The 20,349-nt window shown below is 39.9% G+C and overlaps 1 protein-coding gene across 7 annotated transcripts in view; it reads right to left on the reverse strand.

Annotated features, from left to right (window-relative positions):
* The window catches only part of CCSER1 (coiled-coil serine rich protein 1), a 626,451-nt gene that overhangs the window by 539,613 nt on the left and 66,489 nt on the right, over nucleotides 1-20,349 (reverse strand). For all 7 annotated transcript variants that reach the window (XM_048304321.1, XM_048304320.1, XM_048304322.1 and 4 more), the window contains exons 2-3: nucleotides 13,400-14,761; nucleotides 10,598-10,785 (exon numbers count right to left, since the gene is read on the reverse strand). In XM_048304321.1, coding sequence (XP_048160278.1) covers nucleotides 10,598-10,785; nucleotides 13,400-14,717 — 1,506 coding nt within the window. In that variant the 5' untranslated portion in view covers nucleotides 14,718-14,761. The remainder of the gene's footprint in view (nucleotides 1-10,597; nucleotides 10,786-13,399; nucleotides 14,762-20,349) is intronic.

The raw sequence follows: 20,349 nt of genomic DNA on the forward strand, positions 1-20,349 counted from the left end.
ACCCTTTACCCTCCTTGCTTCTCTCTGGATCAGGTTCTCACTTTGCTTACTGCACTTCCTCCACTCCAGTAAGGAGACAGATTTCAAAAGTTGGCAAATTTAGACAAAAGTCTTCCAGGCTAACTGTCTGCCAAGTCTACAGATTTATAAAGACAATTTCATTTCGCTAAGTGTTCCCTCCCACTATTTACTCATGTTGCTTCACGTAACACAAGTTTCACAATGTTTATTTTGGGATAGTTTCTTCAAAATATACTCCCAACACTTAGAATCTGATCATTTTGGTTAGAGTGACTAAGTCAAAACTGTTAGGTTTTACTTTTATTAACTATAAGATGCCAAAAAAAGATGACAGGAGACTTCTGATTCTTGGAGCAGTCAAAACTAACCGTATTTCCTTTGATATACCAAAAAAAAAAATTTTTATTCAGTGAAGAATCTTGCAGGAGTCACTTTTGGGAGACATGAATTCTGCTACAGTGCTGCCTGTTTCACAGCATCAGATGTAACAGGGTGGGTGTGTGGGAGTAACTTAAAACATACATATGAATAAAAAACAATTAAGTCATAAAAACTGAAGCTCTTCTTTTTATCCAAGATATCTGTCTAAGCAACAGAAATAGACTTTAGTGAACAACCTTCCATTAGTTTTCAATTTATTAAAACTCCTCATCCTGTTGCGGATGTTCAAGATCGTGAAGCAGGCTGTTACGAAGCATCTTAACTCCCCTCCTCAGGTTCTCTTTGGTATCAAACAAGGCATTTTATGTTGTGCAATGAATTGGTCCACCTATTACTAACAACTACTTAAGTACCAATGTTCCTCTGATTGCCAATCAGCTCCAAATCGTAACAGCTATCCAGACTGTTGCTGCAAATATAAATCTTACACATTTATCCAACACTAATATTCTTCAAAGTCAAAAAAGCCTCTCATAGAACAAAATCACAAAATGTTTGTTACTGTATCAAGAATTCAAATACAAAATACACATTTTAAGTGTAATAATTTTGGAAAAGTTTGTATTTTTTGGGGGGCTGTATGCAGTTTGTTCATGAAAACATCTATGCAGCGAGTTATGAAAATTTTACAAGATAGATACTAAGTTATTCATCAGGTCTGCATTATCTCAATGAATTTATTAGTTGTACTGAATGAATGCTATGAATACAGAAAATTATCTCAGAGACAACAAAATGTGGTTTAGCATCTCATTCCTTTCCTGAACGATATACTGTTCGTTAGAAAGTGAATGAACCTAGATAAACACTCCTGAATCTAATTTCCATGTATCAAATCACCAAACACGCTCTTGAGTCTTTCATAGGCTAGCATGCACTTGACTTTAAATCAGAAAAATCTCCTGCTCAAAATGGCAAGCTTCAGGGTCCACAGCTAGTTTTCCAGCCCCTGCCAAGCCCTTAATCCAGGGTTCATCTAGTATTGCCTCCAGCAACACACTGGCAAGACAAGGGGACTGCAAATATAAATGACCTAACAAGTGACCCAACAGCATTTCCATTTCTCACCCCATTACCTTCTTTTTATCAATCAAAGGGATCAAAGGCCTGGAAGAAGCATCCTACCCTGAATTGCTGTAGCCTGGGGAAAAAAATACTGTATTTATTCAGAGTTTATTCTCACACAAGCAAAAGAATACAAATACGCAGCTTATAGGAAAGCATTCCAGAACTCGCACTACAAAACCATTCATGGACACTGTCTGAGGGACCCACACATCAGGAAATGATGTGCATAAGAAAGGACAAGGCCAAAATTCATCACTCTAAGAACAAAGCCAGGGCAATTTTCCATTTTTATTTTCATAAAAAACAAGTGAGTGCAAACTACTTATGAATCATCTGACCGACAGGACGATAAACCCAAGATACTAATTTCTATTCGCTAGTCATAAGTTTCAAGTTCAGTGAATTAGCTGTCCATTAACTGTCTCCCTCAGAAAAGTCATCCAAAAGTTTCAGTTTTCCTATTGTATGTATTACTTGCATATGCTAACCTAAGAAAATACATACATATATTACAGCTGCAAAAATACTGCCTATGCTAAGGGCATCTGCCAAGATAAAAGACATGACTATAATCTTCAAGGGCATAGCAGACATTCCAGTAAAGTAATTTACCTTCTCTTTCTGAGGAAGTACTTTCTTTTACCAACACTGGATAGAAAGATTTTCCGCTTAAGTATTACTCATTGTGTAATGGCCCCTCCTTTATTTAAAAATCAAGTGTAATAAAATATAGACATTAGATCAGCCACACTAGTTCAGTTAACCCTCTAACCTGTCTCTACCAATAGTAACTTCCATGTTCCCCTGACCTCTGTCCTTCTGCAGGGAAGAGATCCCAGTATGCGAGCAGAGTACATCAGGTTTTACCACCTCTTCCAATTCTTTCAGAAACACTTGTTACCTTCCTGGTGGCTTCTCCACCCTCTCACGCTTCTCATCTGCCATCACTGGATATCTCAAGAACTCCCTGTCAACCACCTCCTTTCTCTGGCACACCTGCTCCATAAAGTAGGATGGGCAAACATAAGAGACCGTGTGTACTCATCATGATGATCCCAGTTCCTGTTGAGTTTACAATTTCTGCCCAACCCAGCAAGTTTGCAGGCAGAATACGACTGGGCAGAGCCCACAGACACAGCAAATGAGTTGGGAGCACAGTGGAGGTGTCAAAGGAGCTCTGTTGACAATTCCCTTAGGCTCCCTATCCTTCAATACTGGACTCATTTCTTCCCAGTTTCAAAGACCTTTGAGCATCTGACATACAAAGGTGGTCATGGGCATAATAAAGACAGAGCCAGACTCCTCTTTGTGCTGCCCAGGGAATAGAGAAGTGCAAACTGAAATACAAGAAACCTAAGAAAAAGCTTTGTTCTTTTTTTAAACCATAAATCTGGACAAACACCTGGACAGGCTGCCAAGTGAGGCTCGAGTCTCTACCCCCAGAGATATTCTAAACCCAACTACACACATCTCTGGGTGTAGGGATGCCATCCCTGACCCTGATTTGAGCAGAGGTGTTGGACCCTCAGATCACCCCCAGAGGTGCCTTCCAGCATCAGTTACTCTGTTTCTCTCCTACTATTGATTACCATACTGTGAAAGCAGGTAGGGAGCATTCACTAGATTTTTCACAAGGCTGTTTAATCCTTGGTAAATCCCTGACCTCTCTCACAGGTCCACAGAATGACAGGCACTGAGCAGAAGGTAAGTATCTTCACCACAAACAAGTTGTTTCTTTGCTGGTGGCACCATAGGTGGTGACATACAGATTTTAGTAGCCCACACGCGCACACAGACTGAGTGGTTTTCTTCAGGAAAACCACGCAACAATTTTGCTGCAGCACTCGCCTGTATTCAAAACATGGGCTCGTGGAAAATGTGGTAATGAACAGGAAAGTAAAATGTAGAAGTCAAAATAAAATAGAAAAATAACCAAGCTGCTTTTGCTTGACAAATGTATCCATCTATTTAAACAATATTGATCATTAGAGAGTATTTTAACATATTACCAGATATTTCTGTGCAGAAAAAAAACTTTCCCTTCATATGGAAAAACAAATCCACAAAAATAGTATCAACTCTAAATGATGAGCAGCTTCAGAACAAGCAATCTTTTACATTAACTGCCAAAACTATTTGGGAAATATAGTAAGACTAGCACAAAAGTATGTTTTGTTAGAAAAATCCATCAAGTGCATGTGCTTTACACTTATGTTTTGAGTCTCAATAAATAGCTATAATTTTCAGAAAAATATTAAAACAGAACACTAAGCACAATGCATTACAGGGAATGCCTACCTATAGTTTTAGAAGTTAAGTGTCCTGTAAATTAGTTCAGACAACACTTAGAGCAAGTACTCCCATATTGGACCTTCAGAAAAAAAAAGTATCAGATATGCAGCTTCTAGTGGTTTTGGATGGGACAGAATTAAATTTCTTCACAGCAGCTTGCTTTTATGGTGCTGTGTTGTGGATTTGTGACCAAACCAGCGTTATCAATATAGGAAGACATGCTTTAGCTATTGCTGAGTAGGGCTTGCACAGCGTCAGGACCCTTTCTGCTCCTCACACTGCCCTGCCAGAGAAGAGGTCGGGGGTGAGCCAGAATTTGGAGGAGGCATGGTTGGTACAGCTGACCCCACCTGACAAAAGGGACCCAGCCATACAATGTGTTCAGCAGTTCAAGCTGGGAAAAGAAAAAGGAAGGGGGAATGTTTGCAGTAAGGGCACTTATCCTCCGAAAGTACCACTAGGTGTGATGGAGCCCTGCTTTCCTGGGGATGGGGGGCTGAACACCTGTCCGCCCATGGGAATGACTGCATGCACTCCTTAGTGTGCTTTGCTTGTGTGGGCAGCTTTCACCTTACCTGTTAAACTGCCCTTATCTCAGCCTGCAAGCTTTCACACTTTTATCCTTCCATTTCTCCTCCTCATCCTGCCATAGGAAGTAAGCCAGTGGCTGAGGGGTGCAGCTCACCCACTGCAGCTAACCCACAAAAGCATGGAAAAAACTAATTCTGTTCTATTTTAACTACACAACAAACACATCTACCCACTGCCATGATGACTCTGGGATTTAAAATTGCTAATAGCTCTACCTTCTACCTGTATTAACATAACCCAATTCAATTTAAATAATTGCTCCAATGTTAGATTAACAGCTTACCCTTTTCTGGGCTATGATTATGTCCTTAAAGAAGAGCATAGAACATTACAGCATAAGCATTAAGTCACATCTAAATTAATTTCTGTTGGCTAGTTGATCTCAGGAATTAATGCAAAGTGTTTAACAATTGCAATCTGATTTTCACAAGCCCGTCATTTGTTAAGAAACACCCATTACACTACAATTTCCCAGAGGGTAGTTACCCAAAATGCTTCTAGTTGACTTGACCTAAAAATCACAGCCAAAATGCTTAAATCCCTATCTGTCATTTCCATTTTTTTATGCTATTAGTATGCAAAAGGCACTTTCTCCATGCTAAATTAAGAATATAAGGCTCAAACTACTAAGTACCTATAGTCAGCAGTTTATTCCTATCTAGATAGCACTGTTCAGCCTTATAAGATCAAAGTAGTCCTGACAGTTCCTGCTTTAAGTGGCTTCCACAGTTTCTTTTCACAAAGGAGCAAAACGCCAAATTCATTGCAAAAGGGGAAATTTTGTTACGTTAGTACAAATCTAGTTATAAATGAATGCTGTCAAGTCCACTTCTCATGAAGGGTGAACCACTGCCTTACAGGGTTTGCTTGAACAGTTCAGCAACAACTGATGTTCCTAAGTATTCTCCCTCGAGAAGCTCAGTACAGCAGATAGGAATTTGAATTAAGCAGAAATACAATAATTCAGTGACAGACAAAAAATGGCCCATCTATTTTAACTATGACATAGCTTTTATGAACACCACAGATACCAAAGATAATACACGATATAGCAAGTTAAAACCACGTTGTAGCTATTCAAAGAAAATACAACATTGCTAGTTCTAAAGAAGGTTGTGCAGAAGACAATTAAGGAGTGTGTCTATTTGCTTACCTAGTTCGTATTTTTGTAACAGTCTTGGCATATCTGAAAAAGGTTGTTTTGTTTGAGGGTTTTTTCCCAACCTGAAGCCCTGAGCACTCAAATCCTCCCTCTAACCTTTCATTCACTGCCTTTCCAGGGCAGGCACTTAAGGCATTAATAATTTATGCGTCTCCAGTCTGTAGAAGGAGAGTGTAGCCCATAAGGTTTTCTCAAGCCTTTACAGGTCACATTTATGGGCCACAAAAATAGCCACATTCAAATTCCACTTTCAAATCTACTGGTTAGTCACCCTCTGAAGCTCATTCAACTCAAGTATTTTCAACAGCAGCCTCCACCTCATGTATTAGCCACACACTGCATAAAAATCTCAGCTTCCAGAAGGTCAATGTTAACGTAACCTCAAGTAAATATGAAAATCACTTCAATTCTCTCCAGACTATCAGCCAACCTAATTTGATTCACACTCTGTGTTTAATCATACACCAGCAAAATACCATACTACTCAGCACAGAGAAGAGGAACGTAAAAAACATTCTAGCCCTCATTCATAATGTAGCAACTGGGTTAAAACTGGTGCTTGATAAATAAAGAGTACTCAGGTAACATTAAAAATAAAGTCATCTGTGAGAAGCAACGAGCACACTTCCACGCGTTGCAGATTTGGGTACAGCCTGATAACGTACAATATCAAACACAAGAAGAGATTTAAATACAGTGGTTTGGATAATTGCTCCATCACTGCAAATACCATTTCTGAAGTATACTAGAAACCTGACTATTAACTGCTAAGTCCCCCCAAATCACTTAGGTAACAAAACTGAGGTACAGTTACACACACAGAATATCCAGGACACCAGCCACAATTCAGACACCAGCTGCTAAATAGAAAATTATCACAAAAGTTCTGCCCATAACACACTTTCATTAGCAACCTCTGTTTTGACTTTCTGCTCCCTCCAGTACATGTACTAGGAGTCTCAGATATTTACAGTTAACCTCTTTTGCAAGCGTATTTCTGTATCAGTCATTTACCTTTATTCTATATTCCTGAAATGTTAGATAGCCCCCTCTATACTAAATTAGTAAATGATTAATTTTTTAAATTTAATGTTCAACTAACGTATTCAACCACTTCCACTATCAAATTGAATTCCTGCCCATGAAATACTGCCCTGTATTCTGACACTGGGCTTTGCATACGCTGTTCCTAATTTATGTTTTAAGTACATTTACTGAGATGCTTGGTACTTGAAGCATCCTCACATAACAAGCATAGGACAAGCGTGAGGAAAGGGGGATTTTGACTAAGCATCAGCACTGGATGTGTAAGCAAAAAAAAGTGCAGTAAAAACCTCAGTAATATAGTACCCAGCATGCATCTCAAAAAATTATCTTTAGGCAAGGCAAAAAAGTAAAGTGAAAATTGAGAAAGCAAATGAAGCAAACTTTGTGGTAACTGCAGTTACTGTAGTGCATGATAGCCAGTATCAGAGAAAACACGAATGCAGCTATTTGACAGCTTGGCAGCAGGGCAGTGAAGACTTGTATCACTGTTAAAGCTGAGGGGAAAAAAGCTGGGATGCCCTTAGGTCTCAAAAGTCCTTGGCAACAAATGGTTTTATACCTAATATATAGGATCCATGGGAAAGATGCAAAGAAAGAAATGGCACAGTCAAAGCAACAATCCGGAAAAATAAGTTGTGCCGCTCTAACTGGGCTGGCACAAGTCGGCAAGGCTGCTTTGCTCCAGGCAAAGGAAGCTGATGATGCAGCACTGAGGGCAAGCACGAAAGTTTTTACCTGTAAGGGTGAAAAGTTGAAGCTGAATTTAAGAAGCAGAAAACAGGCAACATTTAGAGAAGATTCAAGCATGAGGAACTAAAGAGAAAACTGTGCTGAAGAGTGCCCAGAGAAATGCAGTCCTGCAGTACATAATGTTCACCCACTGACACAAGAAGTTGAAAAATAAGGGGTTTTTTTAGTTAAATAGTACATATGCTGATAGACAGGTGTGGGCAAGGGAGCAATTATAAAAACAAACAACTATTTTCCTTGTAAGGAATAGCAGAGAAGCAGAAAGGCAGGTTTGCAAGAGCAAAATATACGTGGGCAGTCTTGTTCCGCTGCACGTAAGCAGTCATATTTCCAGACAGAGTGAAAACACATATATGCATGCAGGACAGTGTAGCTCATGTCTTGAAGTTGGGCAGTGTGGTCTAGATGCTCCCATCATTCTCTCAAGTGGTTTTTTTCAACTTGAAGTAATGCACAGTTACTTCCATTCGTATCATCCTTCATGACTATCTGGTTTTAATGACTGTAATTTGCTAGCATTTAAAAATATCTATCAGCAAGTTTACGTAAAAATTACAAATTTCTTAACATTTCATCTTTGTACTAATAAATGTGATATTCAAGATACTCATCTTTCTGTATTAGCCACTACTGTGAGAAGTGATGGATAATTCTGTTGCTCACACACACCTCACTTTCTCTTAGTTCTGAGTACTGTTACACATCAAGTCTTCTTCCCCTGCTGTTCTGTCTCCTAATTCTCTTAAAGAACTTACTTAGAGTAATTTGGTGGTCTGATTTTTTTTTTTTTTTTTAATGTGGTTAATCTAATTCTCTTTGTGTCAGCTCTACAAGTTTACATTCCTTTTACTCGTCTTGCAGGACTGCTTATTTCAGACCATTCAGGTCTTCTACTGTGCTGCTTCACGTTTTCCTTTTTTTTGCCTCTCTTACACATTGGAAAAGAAGAACCACCTAGGCAGAAACAGCAGGCTAAACACAGCTTCTACCAATCTTCTGAGACATAGTTAACCAGTCTATATGTTATGCCTAAAGATTTAAATTTGTTAACTCATGAGTTCATTGTTGGAGCGTTAGAATGACCAGAGTTTATACAGCAATATCAATCTCTTTAACTTGCATCACTATCAATACTTTTCACCTGGAAAGGGTCTATTATATTGCACAGGCTAATAACATTAAACTGCTCAAACACGTGTCCTGAATTGCAGTCACCGCTCTCCAAAACCATTCCTGGTGAAACAGCGCCCTCTTGTAGCAGAAATCGGTCACTGCAAGAACGGCAGCTTTGTAATAAACACGTTAACTGGCAATCCAAGTACTTCACCTCAAGTGTTTGTTTCAAATCATTATTTACAATACTACGAAATTGGCACGTTTGCAGAGTTATTTTGAAACATTTTTTTCCTTCTCTCAATTTCATTTACAAACAGCATTGTTCTTAGCCAGTATATAAATTACTTTCAGCACCTCACAAGTTAGTTAAGGCCACACTTAAGGGAAGCAGTGGCCCTGTAAATTTGATACATATTCCCAGTATTTAGGAGGTATCCAAGCTTTTACCTTTCACCTTCGAAACAAGAACTGACAATTATGCAAGAATACTCTGCTGAGCAAGTTGTGTAGGATAAAGAACAACTTCTCAGACGCTAATTTTTTTTTTTTACTTCCTGTCTCCTGTGAAAATCTCACACCCCTTGAGAGAGATTTTCTGGCTCCTCACTCCCAGTCCCTTAGCAGAGGCAGTTCACACTGCCTGCTAACAAGAAAAAGAACATAAACAGGGGCAAAGTACAAAGTTTCTTCAGCTTAACAAGACATCTGGGCGCTGCCAGAAAACCCGCATTTGCAGCCACAGCCACTCACGCAGTGCCGCCGAGCAGAACTGCACAGCAATGCTGCCCTTGCCATGGGGGCCTCTGCTCTCCCCCATCGACTTGCCATCCCCTTAAATGTCTGTGGTACATTTTCCTCCAGAACTGAACAAAATGAATACAGACAGCCACACGACTCATGTTTTTCTAGCCACACAAGAAAGTTAGCTTCAGGGTTTTTATAATACTTTTGTGTAATAATGCCGATTCTTTACCTACTATTTATTCTTCATTAACATCATTCACTGGTAGCAATCTGCTACGCTGGTGTTAAACATGAATTGATTGTGACAAGCATTTTCAAGGGGCCTTTCTACTGTTCAAATACATATTATTATGAACATTCAATTTCTTCGTATTTTTTTTCTTTTGCTTCCAGGAAACTCTTGTTTACTCTTTTGTCTTCTGGTTGTTTGTGGGGAGGAGAGGGTGCAGGGCATGTTTTCAGGTTTGGTTTTGTTTGATTTACTTCCTAAACCTCACTTTTTACTAAAAAAGCTCCTATTTTCTTAAGATAGGAAAATGATATTCATATGTATTGGGGTAAAAGCAGGGATAATTTTACCTTCACTCATGAGCATGCTCACTATTCTTGTTTTAGAACTCCTTGGTCTGTGACTAATACCAATAAGCATGAGCAAAACCATGTGAATCTGTGGACGATCTTGCTAATAGCAGTGTGGGAAAAAAGCCCATGGATTTCATATACAAAACACAGAGAAGGGACTCAGATTACCACCTAATCCCATCCACGATTTGCCTGCTTCCTGTTGTTCTTGTTGTCACCTTCCTACTTCCATCATTAATATAGGGCTAAATAGAATGAAATGCTACAGCATCAGTGTAGCCTAGTATTTAAATGAAAACAGAGCTCTGCCTAACAGCTTGGGTCTAACAACCCAAAAAAGGTTCACAGGCCTGAGGCAAGGTTAACCAGTATTTTAGGGCATGAACTCCATCTGCGTAATGCTCTGTAGGCCTACGTGAAACAGCATCTTTAAATGTCTTCACGTTCTTTCTAGCTTTGAAAAATCATGTTATTCACTGAAACTTGGATGCAAACTTCCTGCAAAAACAGAGAAACACGAAAAGCTCCATGCTTTAATATCATAAGCAAATCAGCAACACATGTCAACAAGAAACTCTTCCCAGAAAGTATGCAAACCTTTTCACAGCGCCACACCCTGCAAAAAAATACTTTTAATATCCAAAGCTGAGCCTGGGTCACATTTTGGAAGCCTGAAACAGCTCCTGCCCTCTATTACTGTTGGTTGTGAAGTCACTGCTTCTCACTATGGTTACACCAATCACAGAAAAACCTAAGACTTACACATGTGGGAATAAAACTCACCATACTGTTCATTTTGGAAGAGGATGAGCTTGCTCTCTGCTTCCGTAGGCTGTTAAGCTCCTCTTCGTTTCCATCCTTTGGTTTTATGATCAGGCGGCTGCCCCCAGCAGTACCTTCTGAAGAGGACCTCAGTCGTTTCTCAACAAATCTGCCTTCCCGGTACGGACTGAGGCTATTGGCAAGATTAACTGCAAAGAGAGAAGCAATCAGCAGTTGTTACAGAGAATTGCTCTCTACAAATATTTTCTGAATCAGAACACTGCTTTGCTTGAAATGCTTACACTGAAAGGGAATCACATGAGAAATGTTCTGTAGAAAGCAGACCGTGCTTACCTAGATAAAAGTGTCACCTGGGCCCCAGTTCAGCCCCCAGGCATGCTCAGCACACTACAGCCCAGTCCAGGGCTCCACACAGAATCCAGAAGGACTCTTTGCTCCGTCCTTTTCTTTCTCCCCTCATCACAGGACACTTTCAAACTGCTGTCAGTAAAATCTACCAGAGAAACTATCACTTGTCCAGTGGTGCCAAAACCCAACCTGCCTCACCCTGTGCCCAAAGGCAAGTCCAGCTTTTGAAGGGCCAGGTCACAACTTTGTTATCCCTCCATAAAGCCAGGGATGCACACTGGTTTCCACTTCTGTGTAGTCCTCGTTTAGCCTTGCACCAGCACCCTCCAAATTCAGCCTGCAGGCAGCAGGCAAAATCCCAGTCCAGTTAAAACAATAATACATCAGGAAAGAGGAGAAAAAGATACATTTTGACATGCTAGGGCAAATTTAGAGATGGGGAAAGATAAAAGCATAATAGCGTAATAAATGTCACACATATAGAAAATCTTCTTTTGCATTTTGCAAGAGAAGAGACATTTTCTCTAAGGGTTCTCAAAAAAAAACCCGTATCACATAAAAATACATAAAGGTACACTAACAAATATACGGCACATCAAAACTGCTCATACATGAATGTCACATTCACCATGCTATCTATAATGACATCAGCTATGAGACCAGGTACAGAAGAGAAAATATCTACTACCAAAGAAAATGCACAGAAATATTTTGTATTGATATCCAGGTTCAAATACTGTTTTAGAAAACCAAATGTTCAAACCAGTCTGTTTGCAACAAGTATAACTACTTATAACCATATCTTGCTGAATGCCATGTAAGCTTTTTCTGTATTTGATTCACTTCATATGGCAGGATTTTATCTTTTTTTCAATGGTTCTTTTGAATGCTTGACCAATTTCTAATTTGAAACATTCTTCACCACACAAGCAAAAAAAAAAAATATTTTGAACAGCATTAAAAAACCGTAACAATTAGTCATCAACTTTTATATAGTGCAGCATTAGCTCTAGTGTTTCTGTGAACATGAATCCAATTTACAAAAATCCCTCTATCATGATTCCAACTCCCATTAGCTGCTTTCCTTAAATACAAATTAAATATCCAATTGCCAGTGCATGAGTTTGAAATGCAGTGGGTATTTCTAAACATCCCTCCAAGCTCCTCACTTGCTGTCCTGCAGTACTCTCTAGCAAGGCAGATTCCGAACTAAGAGCTCATTCACAGATGAGACAATGTGGCAAGGAAGACAGAGTGCTCAGGACCAGTAACATACATAAATGGGAATATTTTTTTCCCCAAAGTGACTAAGGTTCTGAGGGAAAGAGGTGCCCTCTGGTGAAAGCTAATTCAGTGGATTAATTTGACTTTATATTGCCATTTATGCACAAGATACCCAACTAAGCCTTGCAGTGACTAATAATTCAAAAAGTAAGATTGCTTTTGATTGCTTATAATCTACATGCCTAGATAAATAGCCAAGCAAAATGATGGGTGTGAATTAATGTGAGTTTATACTTACTATCATTCATCTTCTAATACAATCACTACAAATGCTGTCTCGTTAACTCTCACAAATTTTGGCCCATCACATACAGCCTCAGGATTATTCAAGAAAGCACCAGCCATTAAGTTGGCTTGAGAAAATAAACTGTCAGAGATAAATGTCTTCTGACAGGTGCCCTTCACTCAAGGGCCTGGTGCCTTATTTATCTGCATCTCTATAGATTGGGATTTCTAGGCAGAGTCTTTCCACTTGATCTTGTTAGTATTTCCAAATTACTCTTCATAAACTAAAGACCCAGTGTGAAATTTAGATGGTGATTAACTCCCTCCATTTCACAGATGACAAAATGGGAATTTGGACACTTATTTCAGCTGGAAGCAGAAACAGGATCTCTCGTACTTTGACAAAATATCACTCTGAGTTACTCTATAACATCAGTTGAATAGAGAAAGCAACACTCTAGAAAATTTCTGAACCCAGATCAATATAAAGGAAACCGTATTACTTCCCATAATCAGACTACAAGAAGGTTTGTTTCTCTGGTGATGTTTCCATCCCAAATTACGCAACCCCATAGCTCAAATTCAAAATAGCCATGTTTCAAAAAATCGTAGCTTCGGCCTTTAATGAGAGCTGGGAATCAATACTCGCTTTCTTAGTTCATTCTTTACTACAGCAAAGCATAGCCACAAACAACACTGATGGGTGTTTGCAAACTGTAAAACACAAGCTCAAAAAAATCATAGACTTTTTCTTTAATTCCTACAGTTTTGAAGGAGGACACAATTTTTACTTGTTCAACTTCATAGCTAGCACTTGCAATTCTACAAAAACACTTTATGACAAAATAATCATTAAAGAAGAAATTAGGCCAGCCCCCCCCCCCCCCCCCCCCCCCCCCCCCCAAAACCCACCAAACTCAAAAATGAAAAGACCATGAGACGTACCTTTAGGATGGTTTGATTCATAACCCTGTTGTGTTTTAAAGGACTGAGGTTCAGAACATGGAACAGGCTTAGACTCCACTACAGGAATTGTGTCTCTCATGTGCTTGGAGGGCGTGCTTTCATCTCTGCTCCCACTCAACCCCCATGCCTTTGGAGAGAGTGTCACTGGTTCTTCACTATGCTGTAACGTCAAGGTTCCTAAATGTGCGTTTTCTGAGTTATTTTTTTCTATATGCCTGGCATCATTAATATGTAGTCCATTGGCTTGCAACAGTACTTTCGCTTGATTAGCAACTGAGGTTTTGAATAAGGTACTGGATTCCACACTGCACGAGCTTGCGTGACTCACAGGAGATACACCAGCAGAATGGCCAATACTTTGCACAGTATCTGTCTCCCTCGTAGGAGCAGCAGCAGCAGGATTAAAAAAGATCTGAGAGGTAGAGACATCATGGCCAAAATCCTCTGCGAGCGCTGCCCCAGGCCCACTGCTGGGCAGGGGATCAGCCTCTGAAACAGAGTCCTCAGTCAGAGCGACAAAGTCCGAGGGGGTCTGGGCAGCCGTGAGGTCAGCCGAGAGCAGCGGGGACTGCAGGGAGCTGCCCACGCACTCCGTCGTCTCAGCCGAGCATGGAGGAGACGACCTGGCCATCACAGGTTCGCTTTCCACATAGGATTTAACTTCCAACAAGCACCTGGGCTGCTGCACAGAGGAAACCAACTGACTCTCAGGAACTGGTTTGGAAAATTTGTAGTGTGACGAAAAAGATTTAGTGAGAAGTTTTCGTGTGGACTGTTTGACAGAGTATCGGCTTTGCTCTTCTGCAAAGCCTGAATCATCACCCTCATTTTTCCCAGAGCTTATGCAATTGATAAAGACATTCTTATTAGCTGAGGGCTCCTTTCCCTTTTCAAAATCATCTGTCAAAGACCTTGTTATCTTCTTGTTACGTGAGCTGCCAAAGCCAACTGAATGCCTTCCTCTGCTTTTTATGTGTTCATCTAAGCTGAGTTTTTGAAAAGTGCTAAGAGAGAACTGGGCACCGTTTGAGACATTAACATTTTGACTCGCTGAGTCAGGCTTCTGCTCACTCCCTTTCTTGTTATGGAAGCTAATGGAAGGAGTGCGGAAAATACTCCGTCGCTTTCCTGTGCTCCCTGAGCTGGAGTTCGTGCTGGATGGGGAGGAGGTGTGGACACCAATGGCATTAGCAGAAGAAGGCGAGGAAGGAAGGGAGTCGTGTCTCCGGCTAACACTTCTCCTGAATATTGGCAAACGAGATACAAGAGTCGATCGTCTGGATCCAGAGTCCCCCATCAGGGCACAAAGGGTCCGTGGTTCTCCACAGCCAATAAAGTAACCTGGGATGAGAGAAAAATAACGGGGAGGGGGGAAGGAAGATAAATTATTCAGCCTCAAAGACCACTCAAACAGACTCTTCAGTCAGCCTAAATACACGAGACGTCAACATCATTTTGTTGCGTACAATTACTGAAGACACTTAGAATTTCAAAGCGACTTTCAATGGACAGCACGGAAAACCCAGCAAGTGCGTAAAGATATCGCTCAAAATATTCTACAGATGAAAGATCCAGTTTTATATATGGTATTTTACAACACTACTGTTACAGTACAAAATCTAAATGCCAAAAGATATACAAATATATCACCCAGATGCCCTTGTTTTGTAAGTTCTTCTTATAAACTGTAAGCTCTCTCAGAAGATACTTGATTTTTCATGATCTGACTAGGAAAAAAAATCATTATTTTGCATTTCTAAATACCCAGATTTTTGCAAGAAAGAAGAGGATTTAAATTTTCCAATCTTCACTGAACCTTTGGTTGGATTTTTAATTACTTTTACACACTTCTGTTAAAGGCTGTATGTACCACTACGCAGTACAGAAAATTATGGCATTGCAATCCAGCCAAAACATTCAACACTGAAAATTCTTCCTAAAGAACTATAAGTTCAAGGAATTTACTGTCAAAATATGGGATCATGTTTATAGATTTGAACTTTAATGTTTCCCTTGAACGCTTCTCTGAAATCCTCTCATAGCCTTTTTGCTTATAATTAGCTACATTTTCATGTCTTTTGAAATTAGTGAGAAGTGTTTCCATGCATAAGCACTTGGCATTTTTGATAAATATTTAAGCAAAACTTATTTTCACCAGCACTGTAGATGTACTGGAAGAACATTAATCTTTATGAAATATATACCAGTTCTACCTCTTTTTGTTCTCGTTAAAATAAACTACCACTGTGAAAGACAGGACCACAGAGAGAAAGCAATAAAAACATGTAATATATAATCACAAGAACATGAGAGGCTGCAGGAATAATGCCCCAATGTAACTTCCTGAGCTGCTGGCGTTCAGCACATAAAAATAAAACCCAAGTCATTTATCTACACAATGCCTGTATGTCAAGTGCAAAAACAAAGTAATTCATCTAATGAGCAATTTAGTATGTGTTATGTGGCTAGAACAAGTATCTGTGAGCAATACATATATTAGGTAGTGTATAAATACACACACACATATATATAAATGAAAACAGAATTTTTAATAATGAAATGACATGTACGTTATATAACTGTGAAGGAAAGGGTAACAAGTAAGTTCAGAGACTGTTTCTGACTAGACACTGGACTGCATTTTTGTGCTGTTAACACTTTTTTTAAATGCTAGTACAGCTCCAGTCTGAACATGCAGTGTCAAGCAGCCACACTATTCACAAGCACCAGGAATCAATAAGCAATTCTGTAGTTTAGGATGAGAAAACCAGCTTGGGAATAGCCACTAATTGCTAGAAGTCATCAGGGATCACTGGTGATCCCTCATGGCAAGCAAATCTTGATCTAGACAATGCCCAGGTTCTGTGATTGAAAACCCAATCTGAATTCAGTCTAACTGGGGCAAAACTGACAACGCAGGACCACACAGAGTTACTGGATGAACTTTACATCCACCAGTGAACTGAAGCCCAGCCAGTTGTTCCATTTCACTGACAGGTATGAAAGTTTGCATTTAGACCACTCTGTAAGAGCAACTGCAGAGGACACAGGGCAGAGATGCCGAGGTCCTGTGAGCTCCCACAAGAGCTGGCGTTATCCCAGCTTGTTCACCTGCCCACAACTCTGCCTACTGAAAATGGGCTTTCGAAAGCCACATGAAACCCTCTCCCATCCTTCCCCTACAAGCTTCTCTCGCTTCTTTAATCACTTCAAGACCTAACCGTGTTGGGGTTTCTTTGCTGTTTTGACTCTCTACCTGCAGGCTTACTGGTATGTATGGATAAACACACGCAAGAGTTTTAGAGATTGTGAGGGTTCTTCCCTGTATTTTAAGGAGACCATAACTGCTGAAAAAAAGACTTTAGAATGCATGTCATAGGTTAGCAAGCATAGTCCCAGAAGGGATGTCCTTGCTAAGGGGTGCTTACAGCTTCCTCTGGGACCTGACAGAGCCTATCAGCTGGCCAGTTTGAATATGGACAATTCTCTAAGCCACTTAAAGTTGTGGCCGCCTCTGTGATCCACACTTAAGAACAGGAAACTCCCCCCCAAGCTCTCTCTCGTTTCCGGCACTGGGACAGGTGGCTGCGGGCCCCGTGTGGGGGCCAGCGGGCCCGGCCAGGCCCTGCTTGGGCCGGGCCGGGCCACGGCCATCCTGGAGCCGATGGACCTGTTCCAGCCATGGAACCCCCCCCACTGCCTTGCCGTGGGCAGCCGGAGCGGCTCGGCTCTCCCCCCTCTCCACTGCGATAAGAAAAATTCCAGCTGCAAGGCCAAGGTGAGATTAACCCTTTTATTGCTGTGAAGAGCTGAAAACCTGAGGGAAGAGAAAGAGGAGATGCTTAAAGCTGAAATTCTGTTGTGAAGCTATGATATATCAGAGTATCCTGTTGTAATTTCATGAAGATATGGGGGGTGGAGTGTTCAACTCGTAAGCAAAAGCACCTGCACTGAGATAGGCAGATGCTGACGCAGCTGTAATTTCATGAGAAGTTTGGACAGGGAGAGATGGACCAGATGAGGACTTTTGCTCCAAACGGGAAAGGAGAAACCTCAGTTCCTAGAGATGCTCCCAGAGATAATCCTAAAGATGAAGCTGAGGAAGACCCTTTGCTCCCAGGGAAGGAGAAGGGCCTCTGTTTTTGTTTTTGAACGGCTCAACCTTAAAATTGTACCCCAAAAACTTCAAGAGCGGACCCTCGAAAGCAGTTGTGGGAAAAGCTGCAAGTCAGGGGAAGGGACTCACATGCAGGCAGAGAGACTCCTCTTCCTAAATGGACTGAACAATATTTGGAAGTGGGCGGCTGTCTCCTTGTGATAATGTTTTCATAGCACGAGCAAGAAGAGACTTCTCTTTCTAAATGGACTAAACAAGGTTATTATGGAAGTGGTAAACAGGCTGAACATCTAAAGGGTTGTCTTTTTACATTGTCAGTGGGAGAAGGGAGGAAGGTGGGGGGAGGAGGAGAGTTCTGAAGGTGTGGTATGATTTTTTTCTTCTTTTAGGTCTGTTAATAAACTTCTTTATATTCTTTCAAGTTTGGTGCCTGCTTTGCATTTCTCCTAATTCTTATCTCACAGCAGATAAACAGTAATGAGTATTTTGGACCAAACCACTACACTAAATTGGTGTTTCTGCCCGGTTAAAAACCGAACCTGCTGCAATGCAGTTTTACAATAGCAGTAATGAACAAAGTATTTTTTAAATACCTTACGTCTCTATAGATATTTTATGGTCGTATAAAACATTTGCTGCCACTGCTCTCTCTCCTGCCCACAACCTAAATTGTCAGTTCACTGAAGAACAAGACATCCTAGTTTATAATTACAATATTTTCCAAGTTCAGAGCAGAAGGAAGCAGAAAAATGAGTAAAAAGCACACTCTGTAACTTGCACTGGAAATACAAAGGCTGCGTCTAAATAATAGAGATTATTCCTAAGGATTGACCCTGAAAAAACATAGCCTTGGCTTTCCAGGTGGTAATAAATTTTAATAGAATACATTGCCTCTAACAGCAGGTAACAAAATGGCATTTATTCAGTGATTCTGCCTTTCCTGTCTCTTGAAGGAAGAACACAAACTGTCAGCATTCCTCTTATTGTCTAAGCAGCAGAAATCCTCATCCATAAAATATGAGCTAAGTACAATACACTGTTCTTTCCAGGTCTACAATAGCTATCAGAGGACATTTCTTAAAACATATACCCTTGTGTAAACATACCTATATACATGCATGCCCATGTGCATATACTGTTTGAGTGTTGTGAACATTCTAGTAATATTTTTAGTATTATTAATGTAATATAATTATATATCATTTATACTCACACACACGCACTTTACACTGTTAAACCGCCGAAGTTTAGCACTAAGTTAAAAAGACAACTTTTCTACTTGCAATGCAAGAAAAAATAACAAGTATTTCCAGACAGCAATACTTACAGACACTAATGAAATCTGATCTTGTATTAATTTTTTTGCTTACTGCAGGGGAGTTATAAACTCCCATATATGTCCTATTATGACTAAAATAGGAAGTGTTTCCTTTCAGTCTCTACATTTAACATGATTATTTGTACTTAACAACTTCACAGCAGTAACCCTTACAGAGTGAAATTCACTCCAGCTACATCTTCTCTACAAAACCATTAATTTTCTTTATCTAACATCCTCATCCCTACCAGCATCATTCTTAAAATCTTTAACAGAGGAAAAAGAAAATAGCAGAGAAAGACACCTTGGTAGGCTCCTCATTTAGGACAAAATATATTTTGCATCATTATCACATAACGAGAATACTCAAGAAAACAGTCCCACTATTCTGTACAGAGGTGTGAATCTTGATCAAATACACAACCATTACTTTGTAATATTTTCAAATTCCAAAATCCAGTTACTGCTGAAACTGAAGTGTTTACTCAGTGCTGCACAAGACAGACATTAAATTTTGCTTTTTATGAAATGGATTTTTGATGCATATTTTTGCAGCTGGCATTACACAAGACAGAGTTGGATATAATGAAGGAAAATGAATAAGTTACTTTGAAAACAATTGCAGCCAGAGTATACTGGATTATTTTAGAATCTTCTCTTCCTCAAGAGCTTGGCTACAGTTCACAGTTTCTGAGCTCCTGTGCTCAGACCAACAGAAATGAGAAACAAAGTGTGAGCAAAATATTTTCCCTCTTAATAGAAATTTTAGAAGTTAATCAGATGGAAATAGCTTCCTTTCCTGTTGGTCTGCACCAAGATGTTGCAAAATGCAGATTAATCTCAAAAATGTCTTAATATCACTTATTTAATTGCCAGAGAAAACCAAGAAGTCAATTTTTTCATACTTTGGCCTTATTCTTTCCACACAGGAGGTCTTTGGCGGAACAATCCAGCTAATATTGTAATATTTGACCTTCATCTTGCCTACAGAAGTTGTCTGAGTATAAAAAACACACAGAGTAAAAAAATTACAAAAGCAGCTCTGTATTGTATATATTATTGTATCTTATCAAAAGAGACAAATTGTTCAACTTCCAGACAGTGAATGTAACTGCAGCAAAAAACCCACAAGTGTTAAAACAGGCAAAATTGTCAAAATTTTACACCAGTATCTCCAGAGAAATCTACTCCATCAATTCACCAGCTGAAAAAGAAAACACAGTACTTTTTATTTCAGCTTCTGCCAAGCAGCTACTCTCTCAAGTGTGCCAGAACTCAGGGCATTCAATAAACAGCAACTCCCGGTGCTTCTGGTTTTGAGCCCCAGTAGATGGAGCCATGGACCTACTTTCTCAATAACTGCAAATACGAAAAAGCAACAGTCGGGTGCCTTTTACATTTCTCATTGCCTTCAAGGCAAAATTTAGGAATTGAAATTATTTGTTAATTTTACCATTAACATAATTACATGTACACACCAAAAGACAATACATG

Source organism: Corvus hawaiiensis, chromosome 5 (assembly GCF_020740725.1).
Source record: "Corvus hawaiiensis isolate bCorHaw1 chromosome 5, bCorHaw1.pri.cur, whole genome shotgun sequence".
Classification (NCBI taxonomy): Eukaryota; Metazoa; Chordata; class Aves; order Passeriformes; family Corvidae; genus Corvus; species Corvus hawaiiensis.